This window comes from Ictidomys tridecemlineatus, chromosome 9 (genome assembly GCF_052094955.1).
Source record: "Ictidomys tridecemlineatus isolate mIctTri1 chromosome 9, mIctTri1.hap1, whole genome shotgun sequence".
Taxonomy (NCBI): Eukaryota; Metazoa; Chordata; class Mammalia; order Rodentia; family Sciuridae; genus Ictidomys; species Ictidomys tridecemlineatus.
Genome location: NC_135485.1, coordinates 53061508 through 53088464, shown reverse-complemented (window position 1 = coordinate 53088464; position 26957 = coordinate 53061508). Strand labels below are relative to the sequence as shown.

General features: G+C 35.3%; 1 protein-coding gene, 1 long non-coding RNA gene and 1 pseudogene across 10 annotated transcripts in view; 1 reads left to right on the top strand and 2 right to left on the bottom strand.

The window, feature by feature from the left end:
- Nucleotides 1–757: 757 nt before the first annotated feature.
- LOC110598920 (uncharacterized) overlaps nucleotides 758–26957 on the top strand; it is a 379394-nt gene continuing 353194 nt past the window's right edge. The window contains exon 1 of one of the 9 annotated variants that reach the window (XR_013425804.1): nucleotides 758–3655. This is a non-coding gene — a long non-coding RNA (uncharacterized LOC110598920). The remainder of the gene's footprint in view (nucleotides 3656–26957) is intronic. The other 8 variants (XR_013425807.1, XR_005736982.2, XR_005736985.2 and 5 more) reach the window with 8 other exon arrangements.
- On the bottom strand, nucleotides 7718–12451 carry LOC101956971 (vasculin-like protein 1; annotated as a pseudogene).
- Nucleotides 15224–26891, bottom strand: Ambn (ameloblastin). Its single transcript, XM_078020723.1, has 9 exons — nucleotides 26838–26891; nucleotides 24265–24327; nucleotides 21680–21790; nucleotides 19930–20166; nucleotides 18787–18825; nucleotides 18477–18536; nucleotides 18328–18372; nucleotides 17897–17941; nucleotides 15224–15926 (listed from the first exon to the last, which is right to left on the bottom strand). The coding sequence occupies exons 1-9, from the start codon at nucleotides 26889–26891 to the stop codon at nucleotides 15387–15389; spliced, it is 1194 nt and encodes a 397-aa protein (XP_077876849.1). The 3' UTR covers nucleotides 15224–15386.

Genomic DNA, 26957 nt, shown 5'->3' with positions numbered 1-26957 from the left:
ACAAAACAAAAGTGGGGGATCTCATGAAAATAAAAGAGAAATAAGCCAAATTAATAAAGTCAAGGATCATATGTTTTCCCTCACATGTAGAAGCTGGAGAGGAAAAAGGAAACGAAAGGTAGAGGAAGTCTCATGAAAACCAAGAGGGAGATCAATTGAGGAAAGGGACCAGGGGAAGGGAAGAGGTGAGTGACAGGAAAAATACTAGGGAATGATATTGGTCAAATTATATTGTTTTATTGTTTGCATATATGAACATGTAATAATGATTCCCACAATTATGTTTGATTATAATGCACAAACAAAATATTGATAAAAAAGAAAATAGAAGAGAGATCTTTAGGGTAGAGGAAGGGGATCAGGACTTGAAGAGGGGAGAGGTGCGTAAGGGGAAGTACTGGTGTGTGAAATCCATTAAATTATGTTATATGCGTATATGAATATGCCACAATGAAATCTATTCTTTATCATTAATATAAACCAATAAGATTTTTTTAAAAAAAATGAAGTGGGATGTGAACTTAAATGAAATTGGTTTATAAAATTTCAGTTTCAAATACTGATATGAATTAAGATATTTTAAAAGTCCAATTGCATGGAAAGTGAAAAAATGAAAAGCTTTGCTTTCCTTGAAAAACAAACAAATAATCTCTTGGTATTGGAAATGGAGTACATTCTGGCAGAATAAGCCAACTTTACATAAACAATTATGGCAGACTGGATAATTGAGTAAGTTGATGCTTATTGAGTCTATGACATCATTTCTGGCCAGACACTGTCTAATCACTTTTTCCAGAAGTGTTAGCACATACACTGACACATCTCCATTCAAATGATGCATGCAGTTCAGCCTTTCTTCCTAAACAGGCCCATATTCATGGGAAACAACCCTCTGTTTATGGCTTTTGTATTATATGGGTTCTCCTTTCCACCATTTACCACCCAAATTCGTAGGGAATGTCTCTCATAAGCCCACCCTTAGAATGTTAGTCTCCTCCTGTGCCCTTGGACACCAACATTTCATACTACAGATGTGTTATCTTTTTTTCCCCAACTCTGAACAACAGGTATTTAACACATGTGGAAACTGGTTCTTCTGTCTTCCTCTCAAGACAAGATTGTTCTGAACCTACCAGCCTCATCTAAAGGAAATATGGAAACACAGCACAATTCAGCATTCAAAAGATAAGTATCTGTAAAAGATTGAATTTTTTTTAAATGGACATTTTTCTTTCAGTATTTTATAAAAAGAATTTTACTATATTTTAAATCTTTCTGAAGAGAGAAAAGAATTTAAAAGAGGTAGTATATAATAACTTACTTCTAAATAAGTAAAACATTCCAAAATGAAGAAAGAGAAAAAGCTTCTACAAATCAGAAACTCAGTCAGAAAAGACCTTATGTGTCTCTGTTTTTCCAGTTCTGATCACCTAAAACCCTGGGGTCATCCTAAATTCCTCTCTTCTCTCATTCTCAGGCAAATTCTGTCAAGATAAATCCAGAATGAGGCCAATTTACAAATGGCCATCCACTGTGGTTCAATATTAACCGTCTTACTAGTACCACTTCCTCTTTTCCCTCTGTAGTTTATCCTCAAATCAGCAGTCAATGATACTTTAAAAACATAGTCAGACCATACCCTCCCCCACTGGCGCTCCTATTGCCATCTATGTTAAAGCTTTGGGATCAGATCCAATCTCTCTGAGGCTCAGCCCTTACAATTCTCAATCTCTTCTCTACTCCAGCCACATAGGCCTCATTATTCTATCTGGATCATACTAAGCATGCTTCTTAGGATCTTTGGACTTGTCTCCATTTGTCTTCCAAAGTCTGTATGCCTCTTGTCTCCTTCAGGTCTTTCACCCAAACGCTACCTTCTCAGCAAGGCCGTACCTATTGAAAATGTAACCTCATCATTCTTCTTAATCCCCTTTCCTGCTTTATTTTTCTCTATCGTATTCATCCCCCATTCACAAATATCTTCTAATTTAAATTTTGTTGTTTATCTTTTCTACTACAATGTAAGTTCTATAAAGGCAGGGAAGTTCTGTTTGTTACTATATTCCTTGCACCTAGAATATAGGTGATCAGAAAATATTTGTGGAATTAAATAAAATCTAGTTCAATTCTTTTATTGTAAAAAGAAGAGGAACTGAGCTCTAGAGAGAATGATTGATTTTCCATCATATCCACTGCTGGCTAGGGTCATAGTAAGGATGCTGACTTTTAATTTAATGTGCATTTCACCACATGATATCTTCTTTTGAGCAATTCCTTTCTTTTGGGTACTAGGGATTGAACTCAGGGACAATTGACCATTGAACCACATCCCCAGTCCTATTTTGTATTTTATTTAGAGATAGGCTCTCACTGAGTTACTTAGTTGCTGAGGCTTGCTTTGAATTTGCGATCCTCCTGCCTCAGCATGTGCCTCCATGCCCAGCTTGAGCAATTCTTAACAATTGATGTTATATTAAATGTTGAAGACTCAGTATACCAAATACTGAGATAAGCAGAGACAACAAGAGAGGAAGAGTGATAATGAAAATATCATATATACACAGAGTCAGGAAGATAGGCAGAGACTAAAAAAAAAAAAAGAAGACAATGACAGAGATAGCTCTAACTATATTTATGCCTAACTATTTCTGATCCAGGTACAATCTTCAATCTTCCATGTTATTTCTGGGTTAATTTTCTCCGATTTATTTATGATTCTATCACACCCTTGGAGTTTCCCTAGGAGCTATAGAACAAAAATGTATGATTCTTAGCTTGGCATACAAGTCACTTCTTCCTCCTATTTTTCTCAACACAGTACCACATAATTTTCCCTGATATCTGACACTCATGTCATAGTGCTCCATTTCCCTTTCCAGATTCTTCAGATCTTTCTACATATTTGTCTGTCTACACATGTGTGGTTTACTGAACCTAAAATTTCTCTTCATTTCTTCTACATGAACATTTCTCTACATCATTTAAGAGCCAACTCAAAAATCCCCTTTATGAAACTTTCCCCTTCTCTCTCAGCAGTCAAGCTTTTCTGTCTTGGTGGTAACATTTACCACGTTGTTTATGTTTCCAATTTTTGTGGCATCATTAGTGGCTAGCACAGTGCTAGGGCCTAGAAGTTTCCAAAATATGTTAGTTGAATGAATTAAGACCAATCACACAAACTTACTTGAATTGAATTCTTAGAAAAAGTGGTTATGGGCAGGAAGTATGGGATCATGCACACTTTGCTGGTTATATAAAATAAAGTTAGGTTACTTCTTACCCAAACTTCTCCCCCCCCTTTTTTTTTTGGTACCAGAAATTGAACCCAGGGTCACTTAACCAATGAGCAATATCCAAACCCTTTATTTATATATAAGGGTTGGGGATATTTTAAATAAATATATATATATTTACTTATTTTGAGGTAGCATCTTACTGAGTTGCTTAGGGCCTTGCTAAGTTGCTGGGGTTGGCTTTGAACTTGCGCCCAAGCTATTTTTTTTAAATTTTAATATTTTATTTTTTTTTTAGTTATCGGCGGACACAACATCTTTGTATGTGGTGCTGAGGATCAAACCCGGGCCACACGCATGCCAGGCGAGCGCGCTACTGCTGAGCCACATCCCCAGCTCCGCCCAAGCCATTTTGATTACAGGTGTGCACTACTGCACCTGGCTCAGACTTCTGCCTTGTGACAACAAATATCAAGTTCTAAATTACAGCTTTAAGTCAGTGTCCACTGGTTGTTTTTAATAGTATACATTTTTTTTTTACCAGCTTTGTTTTCCTTTCCAATGATTTCAGAAATTGTGCATTTTAAATCATTAATTAACTTAGAAAATATTGAGCATGCATTTTTGTCAGTACTGTAGGGCTTGGGGACACTAAGGTAAACAAGATAAACAATAGGGTAGTAAATCTTCAAAATATTACCGAACTTTTTTTTCTTTTTCTTTTTTTTACAATTGGGATAATAGGCAATAGTGTAAATGTAAGTAACTCTGAAAAAGCACAGTAATACCTTCTATTTATTGAGGTTTTTTTTTTGTGTGTGTGTATGTGTGTGTGTGTGTGTGTGTGTGTGTGTGTGTGCTGGGTATTGAATCCAGGGCCATATCCCAGCCCTTTAATATTTTATTTAGCGATAGGGTCTTGCTGAGTTGCTTAGGGCCTCACTAAAATGCTGTGGCTGGTTTTGAACTCACAATCCTCCTGCTTCAGCCTCAGCCTCCTAAACCACTGAGATTATAGGCATGTGCCACAGTGCCTGGCCTTATTGAGGTCTTCATATATGTAAATCACTGGTGTAAGTTCTTTGCATGTTTAGTTTATTACTTCTGTTTGCCCTGAGTATTGAGTTCTATTATTATTGTTTTGTTTTGGCATAGAAAAATTAAGTAACAGGGCCACGGGTTGGTGAAGGCAGAATTTGAATTTAAACTACTGTGCTTTATTTCTGTTTAGTGCTTATATAAGAGAGAATATTTTCAAGTTCTAATGAAATCAGGTATGGAGTCCAGGTCAATTAAAAATTTTTCTCCCCATCAGAAAACACTAAAACCAAGAAGATACTTCAGTATGTGGCAAATGTTAGCCCAGAAACCAGACTGAAAATGCTTTAGTCAGGAAGACATCAGGCTGACTTCTAATTGTGAGCCTTGTTATCCTCTCTAGACCACCGTAAGAAAGTTATTTAGCAATTGGGTTTTGAAAAAATGTGTGTGTTTGACTAACTGTTCTTTAAGGATATTTCAGTTTTGAAATCATTGCATTCAAATGTCACTTCCTCAAGGAGATCTCCCTGACCAGTCCACATCTCTTCGTCTTCTCTCTTCTCCCACTGTGCTTTTTAGTTTTCGCCACAGAATTTATCATAACCTCACATTGTATTATAGATTTGATTTAAAAAAAACTACTGTTTTCATAATGCCTAGAATAGTGCTTAGTATGTAGAATTTACTTGGATTTTTCCTGAGCAAATATGTCTTCCAGGAGAGTGAGATAGGTAACAACCCTCAGAACCCACATGGGATCTTTCACAAAAATATATGCTTGGAACTAATAATCCCAAAACTGTAGAAAAGTATTCAAAACATTTTTTTTTAAAGAATCTTTCATCAAAGGGAAAACTACATTTTGTGAACTTGGCTTGACAGAAGTTGACTTGGTATATTTGGCCATTGGACAGATCTAAATGAAAGCCTTAGAGAACCAAAACAGAAAGTCAGTCTCTGTCAGTGTTTCTTTCTTTCTTTCTTCCTTCAATTTTTCCCTATGAGTGGAGGAATATCAGTAGCCTGTCAGGATAGAGGTGCTAAATTTCTGTCTTTTGGGGATCTGTCCTCCTTGTTTCGTGGCGGTTGCAAAGTCTTAGACAGTCATATAGGAATGATATCCAAAGTGTGCTAGACACATAACTCCAGGGTTGACCTTGTTTTAAATGCTAGTTTTCCCAAAACACATACTCAACACCCATGCATTTCTAGTTTGTGAATAAATTAGAATGTAAGTCCCCATCCACTCTAAAAAACTCACCTTCATTTCCTTTGTTGTGCTCACTGCAGCTTATCGTTAAGTCATTATCAAACCAGTTATTAGCTGGGTCTCTGGGTAGAAAGCTGCTGAACCTTAGGGGAAAGATGAAAGTACTGGGAGAGAACTGAAGTATCAGCAAAAGTTGTTTCGACAGACAGCTTGATAATGGTCATTTCTCAAAGCTAGAAGTTTTTGTTTCTAATGTCTGGCTTCTATGAAGTGTGGTTGCTGCTGTTTCTACTTTTCTCCAAGTCTGTAATGTTTATGGAAAAAAGAAATTGTCTAAACTTCTGGTTTGGGCTCCCCATTGTAAAATGCATCACTGCTGTCTGTTGATGTCACATGCTGTCTACCATAGTCAACTTTTTAGTGCTGAGCAGTTTTGGATAGAAGAGGAACACACTTAGAAACTCAAAGCTTTAATGTGTTTGAGACTTATTTTTCTGAATATAATATTTCAAGTTCTAATAAAATGTAGACAGTAAGTCTAGGTTAGTTTTAGTATTTGCTTCCTCTCATTTAATATCATATTAACACTAAATGGAGTTTGAAAACCATAGGGTAAGCTACAATTAAACTAATATATTTCCATTATGTCTTACTGTTTTTAGTCACAGATGTATCATAATACAGAATCTTCCAAAATAATATTTATAAGAATGTTTAAAGAATTATTAAAGTCTTGGCATTGGTCTCCTCAATCATAAGTGAGAAGATTAAATTAAATTAGTGTTTTCCCCAAGATTATTTATGTGCACAATCATAGTCATCTTTATGGTTATTGCCATATCCAGTTACAACCTAGATTATTTATTTAATATTTTTTCTTTCATAAAAACATTAAAAAACTTATTTCAAAAGGAACCTCTTCTTTAAATCTGTAAGTGGAAAACCAGTGTCATTTGTGCATATGTATCATAAATATTATTGTCTTACTGGCTTAGTGATATATTCCTAAAATCCCAGCTGCTTGGGAGCTTGAGGAAGGAGGACCACAAGATTGAGGCCAGCCTAGAAAACTTAGTAAGATCTTCTTTCAAAATAAAAAAAAAATATTGAAAAAGGGCAGGGGAAGTAGCTCAGTGGTAGAGCACTCCTGTATTCAACCCCTAGTACCTACCCCCGACCCCCACAAAGATTATTCACACAGCTGATGGGTGTGCTGCACTTGATATTCTGGTATCATGGAGATGTTGTATTAATCAGTCCACATTTGCTCTTCACCCTTTCCTTTCCAGAAGAGCTCAGAAAATATTCCTTAGTCCAAACATTAAGAAACAAAAATCTTTGTGGTCAGGTATAATGAAGGATTTTCTTTGGATTTTCAAAGTGGGGAACAGATAAGAAAAAATAGAGGTCAGATAGTTGGGCTTATCTCTTAAGGACAAGGAGGATGCAAGTACCATAAGAAGCCATAGGATGGAGTTTGTTTATTTTAACTGATGCAAATATTTATTCCAAGTTAGTCATTTTATATAGTAGTTTTCCCCCTCAATAGACTTATGCTAACCACATATTTTAAATTTATAGATAATGTTGTCAGAATAATATTTGAAATCTCACAAAAGTTTATATTTTACAATGCACCCTGATTATCAAGGCTGCAAGAATAACACAACATTTCCTATATCCAAATATTTCACAGCTATACCCAAAAAGGAAAAGGAAAAAAAAAAACAAAACCCAAACCACTATGCTTTGTAAGGACTAAAGTTACCCAAGCAGCCCAAAATAAAACAAAATATCCAAATTATTAGCATTAATTTAATACAGTTATAACTTCAATAGTCACTTTGTCTTTGACAATGATTGCTTGAGCACAGGGTTGAGTACTCTAAGAACTGGTTGTAGAAGCTGTTGCTGCAGTGTCTCCTCCTCTATATACACTGTGTGGGTGCATTGAAAAAATCTTTCCCATCACACAAACTCTAATGAAGAACAAAAACAAAAGCTAAACAAAACTACTGCTCTTTCTTTGGGACATGATTATTTTCCTTGTACATGAAGTATTCAGCAACAAAACAAAAAGTAAAGGAAAAGAACATTTTCTTTGTATTTTCCCTAAACATACAAGACAAGTTTGCTGGGTCAAATTTACTGTGGCATTTACTCTGATACCCTCTAGACCAGGTGTCATATTTATCATTTCCATGGTTTTCATTTATGTTCATTTTTATTATGTCTACTTCTGGGCATTGTCATCTGATATTTCATTTGTTTCTATGTCTGAGACATCAAACTCTGCTTTATAGGTACTTCTCCAGCGGGAGAGCAGGCTGGAGCTGCAGCTTTGCAAGAAGCCATTCTTTGCAAACACATTCTCTGGGAGAGGAAAGAAATTCTCATCATTTTCAGGATATTTCTGCCATCCCATTGCTTTCAATAACATGTGCTCTGCTTTTAGAGAGTATGACAGGATACCCCTTCCATGATGGAGAGAAAGACAGTTCTAAAGACAGCCTTCTTGTCCATTTTCCTTTGGTTCAGATATGCTGTTGTCCTTTAAATCCTCCAGCTTGCCTCAGCCTCTTTTCTTTGAGAAGTCTCCATTCTGGTCATCCTTGAGTCTTCAGACACTCACTCTTCCTATTGGTGGTCTTGTGTGTCAACTTGGTCAGATGAGAGAGGCTGATCTTAATTGGAGGGGTGATATTGGAGGGAATCTCCTTGGAAAAGCTTAGAACTATGCCATTAGCTAGTACCACTGCTTTGGAGCAGATTGGATTGGTAAATGCAGACTTTGGGCTAGAGGAAAGGGATTCTTATTTGGGTTCTAGTCTGTTAGGTTTCCGTGCATCAGGCTTAGAAAGAGGTGGTGCAGGCATAGACCCTTGGAATCATGCTTGATGATTTGTTCCCATTTGCATGGTGAGATCTTGGTGAGGTGAATGTAGCAGAGAAGGCAGCAACAGGATTCTCTTTAGAAACTTTTTTGAAAACTAATGTCTTGGAGGGTTGCTTTGCACTATGTGATTGTTTCCACACTCCAGAAGGGGTCCCAATAGGTCTGTATGACTGACTCTGTTTGCCAGCTTCTGTATTCAAAGAAGGAAATTTTTCCTCTTGTAACTGCAACTTTTCCTCCTTGTCTTCTTTCTTTTCTTCCCTAATCTCTGTAGGTAGGGTTTTCCTGAAAGGCACAGCCTTTCCAGGAAAGGAATCTACCATTCCAGTGTCAGTGGTTCCCTGTGCCACCTCCACTATGCTGTCTCATTCCATCATGACTTTGGGAGGAACTGTGCCAACTAGAAAGGTTTCCTGTGATTTCAGGATATGCTCCCTTAGAGATACCAGAGTCTACAGGATCATGGTGGAACAGGGAGGGCTGGTGCCAGGAATCTCCTGTAGGTCATAGTGACTAATTGTTAAAAAAAGCTATTAAAAGGAACTGTGTGGATACCTCACTCCAAATACACCTTCTTTTAAAAAAATTTGTTCTAATTAGTTATACATGACAATAGAAAGCATTTTATCACATCATACATAAATGGAGTATAACTTCTCATTCTTCTGGTTGTACATGGTATAGGATTATACAGGTTGTGTAATCATATATGCACATAGGGTCATAATGTCCAATTCATTCTATTATCCTTCCTATTCCCATACCCTCTCCCCTCTCTTCACTCCTGTCTGTCTACCCAGAGTACCTCTATTGTTTCTTAGCCCCCTGCTCCCCGCAGCCCACTGCACCCCCACCTTATTGTGAATTAGCATCCACATATCAGAGAAAACATTTGGCCTCTGGTTCTTTGGGATTGACTTTATTTTGCTTAGCATGATGTTCTTCAGTTCCATATATGTACCAACAAATGCCATGATTTCATTCTTCTTTAAGCTGAGTAATATTCCACTGTGTATACTGCAGTTTCTTTATCCATTCATCTGTTGAAGGGCACGTAGGTTGGTTCCATAGTTCAACTGTTGTGAATTGAGTTGCTATGAACATTGATGTGGCTGCATCATTGATGAATGCTGATTTTAAGTCCTTTGGGTATAGACCAAGGAGTAGGATAGCTGGGCCAAATGGTGGTTCCTTTCCAAGTTTTCTGAGGACTCTCCGTATACTTTTCATACTAGCAATGTATGAGTGTATCTTTTCCCCCACATCATTACCAACATTTATTGTTGCTTGTATTCTTGATAATTGCCATTCTGACTGGAGTGACATGAAATCTTAGAGTAGTTTTGATTAGTGTTTCTCTAATTGCTGAAGATGTTGAACATTTTTTCATATATTTGTTGATTGATTGTATTTCTTCTTTGAAGTGTCTGTTCAGTTCCTTAGCCTATTTATTTGTTGGGTTATATTTTTTTGGTGTTAAGTTTTTTGAGTTCTTCGTATATCCTGGAGATTAATCCTCTATCTGAGGTGCATATGGTACAGCAAATCTACCTTCTTTTTTGGGGTGGGTGCTCTCCATATTTTTCAAAGCGGGCTGGAGGTGACTTAACTGGCTGGAGTATTACAAAATTTAGCCAAACAGAAACAGAGTCATGCTATGACATTTAGGCCCATTGTCTGTTTTCAGCAAGGTGAGGCATCCAACCTCATGGACAGGATCCTAGAGTATAACCTCTGTTTTCTGAACTCCTTGAATCTACTACTTGGATATCACATGACATTTTCATGTTAAAAAAGGTACTGAAATAGTTTGGATGATAATATGCCTTGTGATGAAACACAAAGAAGCCCTGCTTTATGTGGCTGTCACTCTCAGTCCCCTCAGTAACTTACCCTAAACCACACACTTCCAAAAGGGGTGGGAAACATAAAAGTATTTGTCACATTTGAAAATCGGATTCAGGGAAAAGAACTATATTTATGTTCACCACATTCAACTTCCTTGAATAATGGCACCATGATGCTGCCTAAATAGGTAATACATGGACATTTGTACAGTGAGTGCAAACTATAACAAGGTAATAGCAAGAAAGACAGTTGGCCTCATGTATGGACAAGTAGTGCCATCCAAGTAATAGTTCAAAAATATAATATTAAAACTCTAGAAAAGATCTTCTGAGTAGTAAACTCCAGTGGCAAAACAACCACTCAACAAAGCTCTTAAAACACCAATGCTGTTACTTTTACACAACATGTGCAGATATGCTCATATTTGTCTTAATCTTTAAAAGATAAAGATATAAGAAATCTTGTTTTAGAAAAGAATCAGACAGAAACTTGATACTTTCACCCCCACAGAATAGCAGGTTTTAAGGCAATTTTTCAGTATAAAGCTCCTAAATGTGTGTTCTATTTCTTTGGTCTTCACTATTTATAAATTCAGAACAAAATTTAAACAAGTAGAAAGATAGGGGGTGAGGAGTAGTCAAGGAGAAAGATAGTTTCAAAGTGAGATTTTCTTATCTTCAGTTTTCTGTTTCACTTGTTATACTTCTGCCCCAAACTGAATTCAGCTACTGGATGGTGGTATGAAAATTTTTCTACTGCTTGATAGAGAAGTCACTTTTAATTTTGGATCATTTTTTGACATTATTCAATTATTAAAAGGTCACATGAATCTACCAATTGGGTGGTAGTGAGGCTATTGCCAAGGAAGAGATGTGGCATCTGAGGACATGTCCCCGACTTCTTGGCCCAGCAGAGGTGACTAGTCCCCATAACGTAGTTCTTTCTGAACTATAATGGAGTGATAATCAGGATATTTGACAAGTAGTGTTCTGTTTGGATCATTAGTTGGTCACAGGACTCTAGAAAAAATGGATGAACAATCCGTTACAGTGCTGATGGAAATTTGATTCTTATTCATCTAACAGTGGATCTTGTGGATCTATCATGTGGTAATTTCCCTAGTCCCAGAATATATGGTAAGAATAGTTGTACCTACTAATTGGCAGGATTCCACAGTGATTCCTTCATCAGTTGAATGAAAGCTGTAGTGGGAAGAAACAAGTGGAACTATACTCCTTCTTCTTTGTTCCTAACAATGTAGTAAGTACTATGGGTGAAATGTGGAGATTAGTGTTAACATGGAAGACTTGAGAGATACAGTGAAATATGTCCTAACACTTCCCCATTTAACTCATTATTTGACTAGTAAAAAGCTAAATGGATTATGAGGTATTAAATTGGAATGTTTCAAACTCAATCAGGTAGTGTTGCCAGTTGCAGATGTACTTGCAGATGTAACCTTCTTGGAGCAAATAATGTAGCCTATGGCATTTGTATATATCTATTGATCTGGCAGATGCTTTTTTTTCTATTCCAATCCACAATAAAAATCAGAAGCAGTTTGATTGTAAAGTATACAAACAATACCAGTTTTTAATGTTTTGCTTTAGGATTATATCAACTATCCTGCAGTTTGTCCTAATATGGTCCTGAGGGTACTTGATCATTTTTATATTCCAGAGGACATTCATGACTGTCCAGGCATTGAAGACTTAATGCAACAGGATTTGATTAACATGGAGTAAAAAGTCATAGGGTGGAACATAAATACTGTAAAAGTCTGTGGACTGTGGACTGTGATGGCATTTCTAGGGGTAGTTTGAGGCATACTGGGAGAGCGGAAGTTGTTGGCAAGTTGTTGTTTCTTATATTATCCTATACAAAAAATGAAATGCAATGCTTCTTGGATTTCTCTGTGTTTTGAAAACAACATATATCACATACTGTATAACTTGAAAGGCTGACAATTTTGAGTAGGACGTAAAGCATGAAAAAGATCCAGCCTAAGCTTTCCTACCACTTGAGCATTGTGGCCCACAAGGCTCAAATTTGTTAGAAGTATCTGTAGCAGTATAGGATCTATGACAAACCATGAAAGGAGAATAACAACATAGAACTTGTAAGGTTTTCTTTGTGAAAATAATTCTTGCTTTTTTTTTTATTAGACTCTAATAGAATAGAGACAATGGGAGGTCAAGTGATTTTTCCATCTGACATACCCATCTTGGACTAGTTGGTATATGATTCATTGAATCATAGTAAAAATGAACATAAATGACAACAGTGGAAATGATAAATATGACACCTGGTCTGGAGGGCATAATTAAATCGCAGAAGCAACTGTTCAGACTTCCACATTTTTTATTATTTATAATTTTGATGACTTTTCTTCAATCTACTCATGTGTCATAGGAGTTTCATGAGACTAGAATATCCAGATAGTAGGTTTGTCTTAGGTAGTACTAGTTTATACTTGTTGTCCAGCATAATCATTGATGACACTTCTTTTCATTGTCAAAAATGTCCCAGTAGAGAATAACTTATATGGCCACCCTTCCTGCAACCAGTTTATGGAGAGGAAAGAGTGTGTTCCTGTCTCATGAATTTCTGCCTGGGTAGTGTGGAATCAGCTGAAAGTGCAAAGTCAATGTACTCAAGGGGCAGAACTTTAAATGGTGTATCTTGTTTTTTAATTTTGTGTGGAAAGAGAGATGATCTAAGGTACAGAATTATACTTAATCAGGGTACTCCATATTAGTCACCAGGGATTTGGAAAGAATAAAATTGGAAGATTGGTGGTAAGGAGGGTCCAGAAAAAAGTCTATTTGTATAGGCCTCTCAGGATGGGACATTGTATGAGGATATTTTTTTTCTCATGAAAATGTCTGCTAGAGGGAATGCTCAATAATTAAGATGTCTCTGATAGTGATATTTAGCCTCTTTCTCTGGCTACCTTGTTGTCTGTTCAATGTGCTAGTGTTTGAAATGATTGTGGTGTTGGGGAGAGAGATCATTCAAGGGCTCTATATGATACTACTCCTCACCAAAATTGATTGAACTTTTACCACTGTTAGGCTCCCAGCCTACTAATAGCAGAAGCAAATTTTGACCCTTGATATTACAACATTTGCCAGCACATGTGGTCTCACAAATGCATGATATGAATTATAAAGAAGGACCAAAAGGGCAATGTGTATAGTGTTCATGGATAAACACAAATTCATTAGATTATGGGAATAATCCATTTTTGCTATGAAATGGATCAGCTGGAAAAGAAGGTCACTGTTATGATTCAGTAATTTCATCTGTGTACTTTATTTCATATTATTCTTACATTAACCCTGTGAGCCAGATAGTAGCCCCACTGTAGAAATCACTCTCTGTCTCTCTGTCTCTCTGTCTCTCTGTCTCTCTGTCTCTCTGTCTCTCTCTCTCTCTCTCTCTCTCACACACACACACACACACACACACACACACACTCACACACACACAGATTAAGTTTCACATCTAAAGGCTCATCGATTTTCAGATGTGATGTCTAGGTTTGAACACAGATCTGTCAGTATATCTCTTACCATGTTTTTTTTGGACATTGTTTGGTAGTCTAAAATGGGTCTAAGTGAGTATCTGTTGGCTACTATGGAAGTCATTCTCCTGCTTTTTCACCTTTGCTGGAGTCACCAAGATAGGTAAATTGAGTTTTTGTCTTCTGCATCTCTCTTCTAGCTCTAGTCATGGGGAGAACAGAGCCTTGCCTAAAAAGAGGAAGGCAGTAAGTTGTGGCAACATGCTCTTGCTAAGGTTCCTGAAGTATGCCAGGTTGGGAAGCATCTCAGGGATCTTTTTCCTTGGTTGTATTCCTAAAGTCTTCATCAGGGAATGGAGGAGAGTCTGAGTTCCATGGAATCTAAGAATGGGTTGGGCAACTTAGTAGAAAGTGGAGAGAGTAAAATAGGAGGCCAATTTTCAGGGATAACCAAATCTGGATTTATAATCTCTTAATTTAGGCATATTTTCCATACATACACATATCAGACCTTTGTCACAAGCAAGGGTCACTTTCTATACCTCCTTTCCTATATTATATTTCATAGGATTGAACTCATTTCATGTCTTTTCTTGTATTTCTTTCTCTTGGAGACTTTGTTCTGCAGTTTTTGATACTGTTCTGAGAATACTTGTCTGATTCCTCCTAGTCTTCCATGCCACTTATGCTGGTTTAGGTGTCTCTTCTCTGTGATTTCAAAGAGCACTTTGTGCTTGGTCTTTTCATAGCACTTTTAATGTGTACTATAGGGTTGAGGGTATCTATTTTGCAATATTGATGTGAGAAAATATATGTAAAGTAGCTGATCTTGGCTTAGAGTGGTTGTTTTTTTAAATTAACATTGTGAATCTCTATCTACATTTTGGTCATGCCCCTTGTTATCTTTGAAGGAAGGGACTGTATGCCTGGTGCCTTGCACACTGTGTAGGACTTAGGTAGATATTCAGTTAAACTTTGAAAAAAAAATGAATTGAATAAAATGAATTAATGACTAGCAAAGGTAAGAGATGAGTATGCTTTTCTTAACTACTCAAATATGTAAATAATAAGCATACAATTCCTCATATTTTCAATGAGAAAAAAATCTTTATTTAAAATAGGCTAATTGTTTTAGATTAAATAAAATACTCTAAAAATAAGAATTTAAAATCCAATGTATGAAACCCAGTAATACCAGGGAGAGGTTCTTTACGCATTCCAATTTAATCAAGTTTAAATGAAACAGCTTTGAATTCTGAGACTATGTGCTTCTTGCTTAGAAAAAAGAAAGCAGTGCTGCATTTCCTGGATATAATAGTGTCATGCTAGTAGGAGAAATCCTATAATGCTGAAGAGAGTTAAGAAACAAGATTATCAAATGCTGAGACTCTTAGACTTGCTGTTAATAGTATTTCTAAATCACAGAGACAGTCAACACATTTTATTTCAATAAGAGAATGAAAGCAAGAAGGGAACCTACACTATTTCTAGCCACTTGTGTTTATTAATACATGCTTAGCGTGTTTAATGCCTTTGCTGTAGAAGGTATTAAGTGTTTTAGCAAAAAGGTAGACTGTGGGGACAAAACTGGGAAGCTTGTGCATACAGAAAGTAGTTGATATCTCAAGGTGTTCAGGGCTCGTGGAAACGCCATGCATCATGTACCATCTGGGGTTGGTGGACTTTGTTTCCTGGCATTGATGTTTGCTGAGTGTCTGGGGTCATTGTGGTATCCATGGTTGCTTCTCCTGTATCCAGGGGTGTGGTAACATCATCACCATAGGTTTCATAAACCTCAGCTAATTCAGGGGTCATCAGTGGGTCAGCAGCTGATGGAGTGACCCCGAGGGGTCCCTTTTTCTGCCTTGCAGGGCCCCTTGCCAGGTTGGGAATGTTGTCGTTAGGGAAAGCAAGGAGTCCTGCATGAGCACCAGGTGCTATCTGTGAAAGGAGTGCTGGGTTTTTTGGATTGGCTGGGTTGGCCTCCTGCATGGGGGAGGCTTGTGCCTCTCCTTCTCCCTTCTCAGGACCTTTTGTTCCCGCTGGGGAGTCAAATTCCAGAGTAAAATCTCCACCCATGGCTGGATTGGGAGACATTCTCCTAAGGCTGTGCCTCAGGCCTCCAAATCCTGGGAACATGGCTCCATAGCCCATGGGGCCTCCTCTTCCTCCCTGGAAAAACCAACATTTATCAAGGAAACCGTTAGTACATTCTATTAGCAATGTCACACAATTATACCTGATCATATTCTCTGAGAATTTAGGAAAAAATTGATAGAGAACAGGGAACTGGCTGACAGCTTTGTGTAAACATATTTCTCATTGATCTAGCTTTAAAATATAACAGAAAGGATTCTGCACATATCTAAGTGGGGGAAGGCAACTTCGATGAAAGGTAGATAGAGTCTCCTTACCATGCTTGGCTGGAGGGTGAGGAGAGCAGCAGGCACAGGGCAGAAGAAAGAAAAAGTTAGTTTGAATTTAATTTTAGGAAAACAACAAACAGCTGAAATGGCTACAACCATCAGAAAACAAACAAAAACTGAAATCTGTAACTGTGTTTGTTGAAGAATGTTTTGGAAGATCTTGTCAATGGCATTTCAAAGTATTCCTCAAATGAATGAAGCCCCATGTAAGAATTTTTCTTTCTTTTTCTCCTTTTCTTTCCTTCTCTCCTTTCCTCTAACCAAGTATAATTTTTAAAAAAGCTTGATTTGTCTGAAGGAACTAAAATAGAATTCCATAACTTATGTTTCTTTTCTACCTTTACTACAAGGTAATCTGGGATGTTTGTGGTGTTCAGCAATGTGTGACTCATGTTTGTATTCTCATTTCCTTACAGTTTTGACTTACTTTAAATCTTACCTTCAATTTATTTTGGCTATTTTATTGTGTGTTTTTCATAAGCCACTACAAAATCTCTTGGGAATGAGTCAGAATATAAATAACTTGATTGATAGTATAAGATGGTAATTAGCACTTAATTTGAATTTTTAATTTGCAGCCAGTTGTGTTCATGTTATATAGATTCAACACTCTTTACTTCTGCCTTCTCTGACTCTGTTCTGAGTCTCAGCTCTTGGTGGGAATCCTTGGTCTGGGTTAGTTATATTTCCTTTCTTCTTCTTTCTTTCCCTAATAAGACAGTGACTGCCCTTATCCTAGGAATTTCACATTATCTGCACGTGCTTGTCTTTTCTATTCATTCTGTAAAAGCAATCTTATTTATCTTATTTATGGTATCTTTCTATGCATATAGCAAACAAAAGGCACTCAAAAATGTTGAGCTGTGAGTTTTCTTTTAGTGATAGCATTTGTGTATATTTATTAATTTGATAGTATATATAGTTGACAATACCTTGTTAATTTAATATAACTTTTGTTTTGTTATCTTTGTTAAAATATGTAACAGGAATTTCTGAGAAAAAAATGTTAAGATGTGTGGGTTTATTGATTTCAAATATTAAACTGTACTCTTCATATGTGGATGTGAATATAAGAATATACTATCCTTGACTTAGGCACTTTAAAGTTTATAATAATCAAATTTTAAACTTGGCTAATTTTCTTTTCCTTTTTGATCTTTTAATTTTGTGATCTGAATTATTTTTTGCTGCTATTGAATTGAGTGTTTAGGAGATTAAATAGTCCTAGAAATAAAGGGATTGTGTATGAACTGCATATACAAAAGTGTTTGCAGTTCATTGCTGATGCCCTTTCAGGAGAGGTGTCTTTTCTGATCATACACAAAGAATGAGGCAGAACCCTATACTCAAGAATGGTTATCATTAAAAAATATAGGAATTCCTGGGCAAGGGCTGTAGCTCAGTGGCAGAGCACTTGCTTTGCATGTGTGAGGCACTGGGTTCGATCTTTAGCACTGCATAAAAAACCAAAGAAATAAAGGCATGCTGTCCTTCTAAAACTATAAGAAAAAATTTAAAAACATAGGAATTCCTCTATAGGAAATGCGATGAAATCTTTTGATACTATTTCAGAGTCAAGCTTCTGGTTTGGGAGTAGAAAAATCTAAGTCCTGTGATCTTTTGACTACTTTCCTGGTTAGTGTCTTTTGTAGCTAGTCATCTATGACTGTTATTTCTTGGTCACTATTTCAAGAAGAGTTAGAAGACATTACTTACGTCCACTTCTTCTGAACTCATCATGCCAAGTCTGGTAGGAGCATTCTGTTCAAAGAGAAACAGTGCGTCATATTATGAACCAGCTGCCTTTTATTACCTTCTTATCTACTAAAACAAAGTTAAAAGTCATTTAGCATTTCCTTAAGGCTTAATATTAATGCAGTATCCAGGGACAGAACAGAAAGTCCAGTCATTCTTGAAAAAATGTAGCCAATTTGTCAGATCTAAAATTCACTTTTCCTTAATGCTAATTGTTGTGTCTGGCCAGAATTATCCAAATAGGGAACTGTGCCTCCTTACCATTTCAGTTGATAATGTAGGCACTTAGAGAATATTTATTTGCAATATCTTGTGTGAGGTCTGGATTTTTATAATTTTAGCTCTCAAGATAATATTTAATTAAATATACTTTTAATAGAATATGAACTTACCAGTTGATTTGCTCCATAAGATGTGTAAAACATTCCTGGATAAAGCTACACAAAATAAAATGGTTATCACAAAATGCTTTTTCCAAGGAAAGAACTTTCAAATCAAATTGCAAACAGAGAAGCTATATTTTAAAAACAAACAAACTTACTGCAGATGGTTTGTTTTGTGGCAGTGGTCCCCGAGATATCACACGGGCTATATGGAACAACTTTAAGTGATAAAAATAAAACAAATAATTTACATAGGCAAATCCCACTACAGTAATATATAAGAATTATATGAAATACATTTTCAGATGGATTACTATGAAGAATTGGTACTTAACGTTTCAGGAAACAACAGAACCTATAATACTTTATATTTATGGACAAATGGAACAATTAAAAATTTCGTTAAATTTTTTTTGAAATACAGATATATTTTTCCTAGGAAAGTATTTCAGTGAAATCTATACTTACTGATGGAACCTGTGGACCAGCAAAATCCATTACCAGGAGCTATATCATAGATAAGGATTAAAATTACCAGTCAAAATCAACAAACTGAACAGACACTTATTTACGATTACAATAAAACAATTTAAAATATGTTTCTCTCTTATTTTTTTTAGTCTTTTGAGGGGATGACCCAAGAATTTACAATTGTCTTTTACTAATGTGACTCAAGTGTCCTGGCAGGACAATTTGCTAGATCTAAAATTCACTTTTCCTTTAAATTTTATTGTGTGTGTGTGTCTGGCCAGAATTTGCTATATCTTGCAGAATAAAAAGTAATGAATTTTGGAATTGGAACATACTTGGTTTGATTTCTGGCTCTGCCACTTTGATTTTATGTAATCCTGGCCAAATTCTGTAATTTCTTTAAGTCTATCTTGTCCTTAAAAGGGATAATCATATCTATCTTTATAGTTATTAAAAGGGATGATCATATATATATTTTATAATATGACCTTTATGTTGTACATCTATCTTTCTAGATTGTAGGCAGGGAGACATGGGAGAATGTTAAATACCTCCAGCATAATAGTTACATGGTATATCTTCCTTTTTTTCTGTCCATTGCTTTTTTTCTCTATTAAATATACTTTATCAGAGATAAGATAAATTATGTTATAATGGCATATTAAGAATTGTAATGCAAAAATAAATAAATCTATTAAAAAAGATACCTTATTAAAAGGTACTTCTGTACTTTTGGTTTTCATCTCTGCAGAGAGGCTATAATGTAAGATCCTACTTGTTATGCTGAAGGATTAATCCTCTCCTCTGTCTTTCTAACAAATGAAAAAATGATGGTAGATTGCCTGGACTTCTCTGGGCTGCCCTGTATCCTATGAAAACTTTCACCTTTTGCAACTAAGAAGCCAAGTTTTAAAAGCACAGAATATTTTTTGAATGTGTCTTATCTCTGGTGGTAAAGGGTACAAATGAATATTTATGTTTTACTTAAAAAATAGTCCTCAAAATGAAAGGCTGATCAATAACATTTATATTTTCGTGTATTAGTTCTGAAGGCTGCGATTTTTAGAATTGGCCAGCTAACTAGTTTTCTTTCATTAGGTTAGTAGGTGATCCTGATCTGAATATAGAGAAAAGAATTACCTTAGATGTTGGTGGTTTCTCTGTTGGTGCCACTTGTTGCTCAGTTGCTGGCGGTTCTCCATCCTGCAGGGGCAGCTGCCTTGGATGCATTGGAGGTTGAGGACCACCCTTCTGGGCTGTTGCCTGGATAGCGGTTGCAGCAGTGGGCTGGAGGAAAGGTTTCAGTCCTGACTGTTGAGGCTGCAGGGATGGCTGTGATGGGAGAGGTGGGGGATGCACAGGCAAAGAATATTCATACTGTAGAAAAATTTGAAAAGAGTGTCAGGAAGGGATGTGGTGCCTAGAATTTCTACAGCAAAAGACTTGGGTGGTTTTTGTTTGGAAGGAATGTTAGGGGACTTAAAGCAGTATTTACATAGGAAGCAGAACTGATTTTATTTGAAGAGATTTTGGGTATGTTTGTTTCTTCTACCTCCTTTGGGATAAACATTGCTCTGGGAGATGGAAAGCTACTTGAACTTCCTAATGGAATGAATCATTCATTTCCTCCTCTGGGTGCTATGACTACCTGTGTGTATTTTTATTTTACTACTTTCACTGCATTATAATTATTTGTCATAAATCTTTGGTCTCCTGGTAACTGAGAAAAAATAATGTATTTTATCTTTATAGCTCTTGTATTTAACATATTAACCTAGTTCCTAACAAGTGTCTGGCACATGGTAGGTACTTAATAAATTGTGAGTTAATGAAAAGATAAGAGCTAACTAAATAAAATACACATCAAATACCTTCATCATGAAGTTCATTTTGGAAAAATTACTCAAGTGAAGAAACAATCACCATTATCATAATTTATTGACTACTAAATGTGGACTGTCCTATAATGCTCCTGATGAGGAAGACCATCTGGAATTAAAAGATACTGTCAAAACCACCATGTTTGTTTGATTCTTTTAGAAATTACTTGTGCTGAGTGGCTCCATATTTCTTGTAGATTAGTTACAAATTCCTCAAACTGGCATGGAAGTCTAATAATAATTGGCTCTGTTTTGCCTCTTCAACTATTGCACATGTGTAAACTCTCATGCTATTTATTACTTCTACAATGCAGTTTAGCACCTTGTAATATGTTGTCTTCCATAACATTTGAAATGTTATAAGCTTGGAGTCATTCTAAAATGTATTTATTTTTATCCCAAAGCACAGTTTGATTAACTTTATACTTGTTAGGCACCCAACAAATAATGATTAACAGATTGGTATATTTATTGACTTCTATAGGGTTTGTTGTGTTTTAACAAGGATGTTTGTCATCATTTGAAATTAGCCTTTGGGAATTATATTTAGATAATTTTTAAAAATGAAAATAGTCCAAACTATAATCTGTTTTTAATTCCAAGGATTGTTTATCTATTATCCTTGCTAATAATTTTAACATTGCTCTTTTGTATTTTTTAAATTTTTTTCTTAGTTGTAGATGGACACAATGCCTTTATTTATTTTTATGTGGTGCTGAGGATTGAACCCAGTACCTTACATGAGCTAGTAAAGTGCTCTGCCACTGAGCCACAACCTAAGCCCCAGATCTTTTGTATTTTGGAGGCCATTATCTTTCTATGTGAAATACATATGCAAATGGGTTGAAAATTTAAATTTCCTAATTAATAACAGTTGTTATAAGATTTATTTTATTTGGTATTAGAATAATTAATGGTAAATTGCTAGTTTTCTTATTTCTAATATAACATAAAGAAGACAAGTGGGGAAAGATTTTAAAGCTTGAAATTTCAAACAAACTCATGCTTACCTGTTGAGTTTCATGTTCTGTTGGTCTTAGCCACGGGAGAGAGGAATGTGGTGGAAGGAGACCATGCAACCACAAAGAATTAAGTGATTTCCCAAAGCCAAATCTAGAAAACTATAAACATGGAGAAAAAACAAAACAAACATATTTACATTTCAATCTTATGGAATACAAATAAAAAGTAAAAATAACATTGGTTAATGTAAATTCTCTCTTCCAACAGACAAAAATTTCATTCTGGGTAAGACTGCAGTATTGCTATAAATTTGTTTAAGATTCAGCTTTTTAAGCACATGTGTTTTGGGCTATATAATAAAACCGATAATGTAAAAAAGGATTTAATTTTTTTTTTACTTGTAGATAGGACACAATACCTTTATTTATTTATTTATTTTTATGTGATGCTGAGGATCGAACCCAGTGCCTCCCATGTGGTAGGCAAATGCTCTACCACTAAGCTATACCCCCAGCCCAGGATTTTTTTTTTACTAAAGAAAATTCAATATTGTGTTTGTTTTCCCCTGCCACCCACCTTATTTTGTTTTTGGCAACTCAGTTACTTATTTGTTTTTTCAGTATTTAGGATATTATCTATGCATAAGCAAATTTTTTGAATTATGGTGCTGTTGCTACCACCATCATCACCACCACTAATTTCTGAATTAGAAATTTTTGAAAATATGATTACCTGAGAAAGTGCATTCAATCCCTGGAGACTTCCCAACTGCCTCATTGTCTATTAAGTAAAAAAATAAAATAAAATTAGTGTTTGTCACATTAGTACATGTACTTTGGATAATGATGTCTATAATTTTCTGCCTTTTGACCCAGTTGATTTCTCATGACATTTAACATTATCAAGATAAAGTGTGGGATGGGTTAACTTGAATAAAAAAAATGAGTAGACCCAAATCATACTGAGAGATGTACATGTGAAAGTGTGGATTTGCCATTATTGTTATTCTAATAAAAAATGAGCTTGCTTTTATCATTAATTAAAGGAGGAAGAGTGTCAGTTAAGTGTGTGTGTGGGTCACATTAAACATGGAAAAATGGCTCATTCAACTGAAATATAAGTGTAATTGTGAGGGTATTGCTTCATTAAATCTTTCCCCCTACTTAAATTACTTTATCTTAAACACATTCAATTTGAAAAACAATTTGGAAAAATAGACACACCAAACAAAGCAAACCAATCTTCAACTTTTTCCCAAGAAAAAAGACTTCAAAAACATAAGTATAAAATACATTGGAAGAAACATCTGGATAGATTATTAAGAATGTGACTATATCAACAAAAAGTCAATTTTACTTTTTTAATGGGAAAAGATTTAGAGTATAATGAGTTTAACTTGAAAGTGAGAAGTGAGAAGAAATGAGCTTCTATGTGAGATAAACGTCTAGCCCATATACCTACTGGCTGACCTCAGATTGTTATGAAAGAAGGAAATTTTGCAATGCCTTGTGGAAACTGTGGTATTTATGAACTCCTAACTTTCTGTTTATAGCTGTAAATGTTTTATTGTATGGTCAGAAATTTCTATGTTTCGGGGGTTGTCTATTCAGACCAAATATTATTTATGAGAACTGCAGTAAGGGAAATACAGGCTATACAGGTGGTATTATAGTACAATGCAAATGCTATTTATTTATAAAAAATAAATGACAGCAAATACATTACAATTCTTACTACACATATACAACACAATTTTTCATATCTCTGGTTGTATATAAAGTATGTTGACACCAATTTGTGTCTTCATACATATACTTTGGATAATGATTTCTATCACTTTCCACCATCTTTGCTAACTCCCTGCCCCTCCCTTTCCCTTCCACCCCTCTGCCCTATCTAGAGTTCGTCTATTCCTGCCATGTTCCCCCTCCCTTCCCCACTATGAATCAGCCTCCTTATAACAGAGAAAACATTCGACATTTTTTTTTGGGGGATTGGCTAACTTCACTAAGCATTATCTTCTCTAATGCCATCAATTTACCTGCAAATGCCATGATTTCATTCTCTTTTATTGCTGAGTAAAATTCCATTGTGTATATATGCCATATTTTTTTTATCCATTCATCCACTGAAGGGCATCTAGGCTGGCTCCACAATTTAGCTATTGTGAATTTGCAGCTATTAAATATTGATGTGGCTGTTTTCCTGTAGTATGCTGATTTTAGTACTTTTTTGAACAAAGAAATTTGTGCAGGTACGTTTTCTTCATGAAAACTTTATTATGTAAGAAATTATAAGTGGCATGGCTAAATATAAACCATTTGTGACTATAGAGCAATGTGTTTTAATTAATGTCATAATTACATTAATGTGTACATAATATAAGGTATTAATTATAATTATTGCTTTGATTCACATATAGATTATGTTTGAAAGCTTAAAGCACCTGCAAATTTAAAATTGCAGAATGATAGAATAAAGCTCTAATAAATCTCACTAATGTATCTAGAACTGCTCGGGATGACAGTCACAGACTTCTGTCTAGGAAAACTAAAAACAGTTTATTATGTTTCTCCATGATCAGAGACATGCCAATGTAAATATTATATATACAAACTCTAGTAATACATACCTCAAGGCTCAAACTAGCCATGCCAGGTGCCATGCCTGGTGCCCCAGGTTGCTGAGGAAACATCTAAATTGAAATAAGAATAATTTTGAGTTCTCTTAGAAACTTTCTTAAATGTGTGTTGGGAATAGAAAATCGCCCCAGTACATACGGGCTAGCTGAGAGGCCACCATATTGGTTTATTACTCAAATGAATTGGTATTTTGGACAGAATGAAGAAGAATTTAAGTTATTTAGGAAAATTACCATAATATTTAATAATTTTGCTACCTATGCATCATTTATTTTTGTGCATAGCTTACTCCTATGTTACTTTAAAAGCAAAATTTGATTTGAAGCTAAACACAATAAGAAGTAAAGCAACAAAAGAGTAGTAAAATAGATAGAAGTAATAGTAGTAGATAGATAAAGCAAAATTTCTTTAAAAATATTACATAAAAAGCAAAGGGGTTACACATGAGCTGAATTTTCATGTGATTTCAACAAACCTCCATGTTTTTGGTTTACGGCATTGAGAAAAATCATGTGCAAGACCTAACTTGCTTCCCATTCAAAGGACTTTAAGAAGTTTTCTATCATCTTTAGTGGATGATTACTCTATCAACCTGTTGATCTGTGTTTTGTATTCTTAAATCACATCCAGGCTGGTTTTCCTTAAATAATAAGCATTCTAGCACTAGGTACTGTGCTATTATACTCAATATGTTCACTTGAAAGTTGTTAAAATTATAGATGTATTTGCAGAAATTAGTTTAAAAATTTAATTATTTCCTTTTTAAGCCTTCCTTATATTTTTACATATTAATATGTGCAAATACCAGGGCACAAAATGGAGAATAGAAGAGTAGGAATTAGGGTAAATGGATTTTTAAAGTTTTTAGTTCTTTGGATATTTACATTTCTAGTGTCAAGGAATGCCTTCTTTCTTTCATTTGTACTACATATATTTATGGAATGTCTACTAAATATATTGGGATTATTTTTTCCTTTAGAAGTAAGAAGTTCAGGAATTGTACCCCATATCATTTTACTCTCTACTTTTTCATGTAAGTAAAATCCCACTTTCTGAGTTGTGGTGAAAGTTTTTCTAAATAATTTAGTTTTGGACATTATAAATGTGTAGCAGACATTCTGGGTAGAGAAGGAGGTTAGTTGTTTAGATAGGAAGAATGATTGTGAGTACCTGTGTATATATGGGTATGAGTATGTATAATACAGCAGACTGTTCAGAATTTGAGAGGACTGTAAGAGTGCAGTCTTCTTCCTTCCCATTGGTCAGAATACAAATAACACAGATAAGTTTAACTACAGGACAAAATATGAGTATATTCTGGAACATATATTTCTATATGTTCCAAGGCATGAATTAAGGAACAATATTTACATAAATGTAAATAAAAATACATTTTCAATGAGGAATTAAAAGGAGACGAATATCTGATTTGATGGACAATTGTAAGGAATTGTCTTGTTCCTCAGAGTGGGCCTGATTGATTAAGGTATAGATCAGATAAGGTTCATAGTATCAATGTAATAGATAGTTGAGGTAGACCCTAATGTTGGTACCATATAAAGTTAAGTGAGGGTGGCAACCTCAATTTTTCTTTCATTTAAAATTCATCTTGCATGATAGGACAGAAATTCTACTTTTATTGTGGAAATTGAAATTTTCATTCTTATAATTAGTTTTCATCCTCTTTAAAACATTTAAGGAACCCAAATAGTTATAACCTTTTCTCTCAAGGAATTAAAATATTCTGAAGCTCATTTGAGGCCAACTATGAGCTCCTCAAGATAAGAGATCGTGGCTTAATGTATTTTCATGTCTCCAGTGCCTACCTCATAGCTGGATGCATGGTGTGTGCATGTAATTGCATGTAGTCTGTGTGTAATTGCTAATGCATATAGCAACTGAATAAAGTCTTTGACATATCAGAATTGCATGCTTAACTGAAGTAGTTTAGTGCTCCAAGAGATCATGTTTGTATGAGATCCTTACCCTATATGATTGTGTGGATCAGATGACATGTACTTAGCCCCATTGCCACGACCTGTTTTGAGAAATTGCAGCTCTCTGTCACACAATTTCACCCCTAAAAGGTAAATTTGTTACTTAATTACTAACTTTAACTAGAATTACCTAGCTTAGTTTTGTAACCAAAGTAATTTGGCCAATATTGTCCTTTTTAAAATGAAGAAGTATACTTTTTTTCAGAGAAATTTTCTCTTTCCATTAAATATCATAATGATATAGCAAGGAGTTAATAACAAAATTGTGCCATGGTATTGTGGATGCCCCCTAATTCTTTTAACTTCAAATGAATGAAATAAAACTTAGAAATTGTCTTTGGGATATTTTAAGTATTGTTTGGAATAGAAAAAATATGTGACGGACTTATTGCATTTTGATAATAAAGCTGAAATGTGAGCTGCATGACTTTGATTCAGTAGAATCTATACCAATGAATTAAATCAAATGAGTTCATGTAAGGACTCTTAGCCAATGTCATTTCAGTGTTGCCTGATATCAAACTATCAGGAACCCATGTAGTGTATACTCTAGAAGATAAACTTACCGGCACTGCAAAACTCATTTCCAGGAGGCACAGGATCAGTATCAAGTCTTTCATTTTGAAAAATGAAATCTAAAACACAATTGGTGGAGAATTAAATAAGGTAAATTTTTACATCATGGC

What these genes read in the sequence shown, in the direction of transcription:
- Ambn (XM_078020723.1), bottom strand. Translation starts at nt 26,891, where the DNA reads ATGAAAGACTTGATACTGATCCTGTGCCTCCTGGAAATGAGTTTTGCA. An exon ending in TGGCTAGTTTGAGCCTTGAG is followed by an intron (nt 21,791 to 24,264) that starts GTATGTATTACT and finishes CCATGTTTATAG; the next exon opens with TTTTCTAGATTTGGCTTTGG. An exon ending in CTTATGGAGCAAATCAACTG is followed by an intron (nt 17,942 to 18,327) that starts GTAAGTTCATAT and finishes CTCTTTGAACAG; the next exon opens with AATGCTCCTACCAGACTTGG.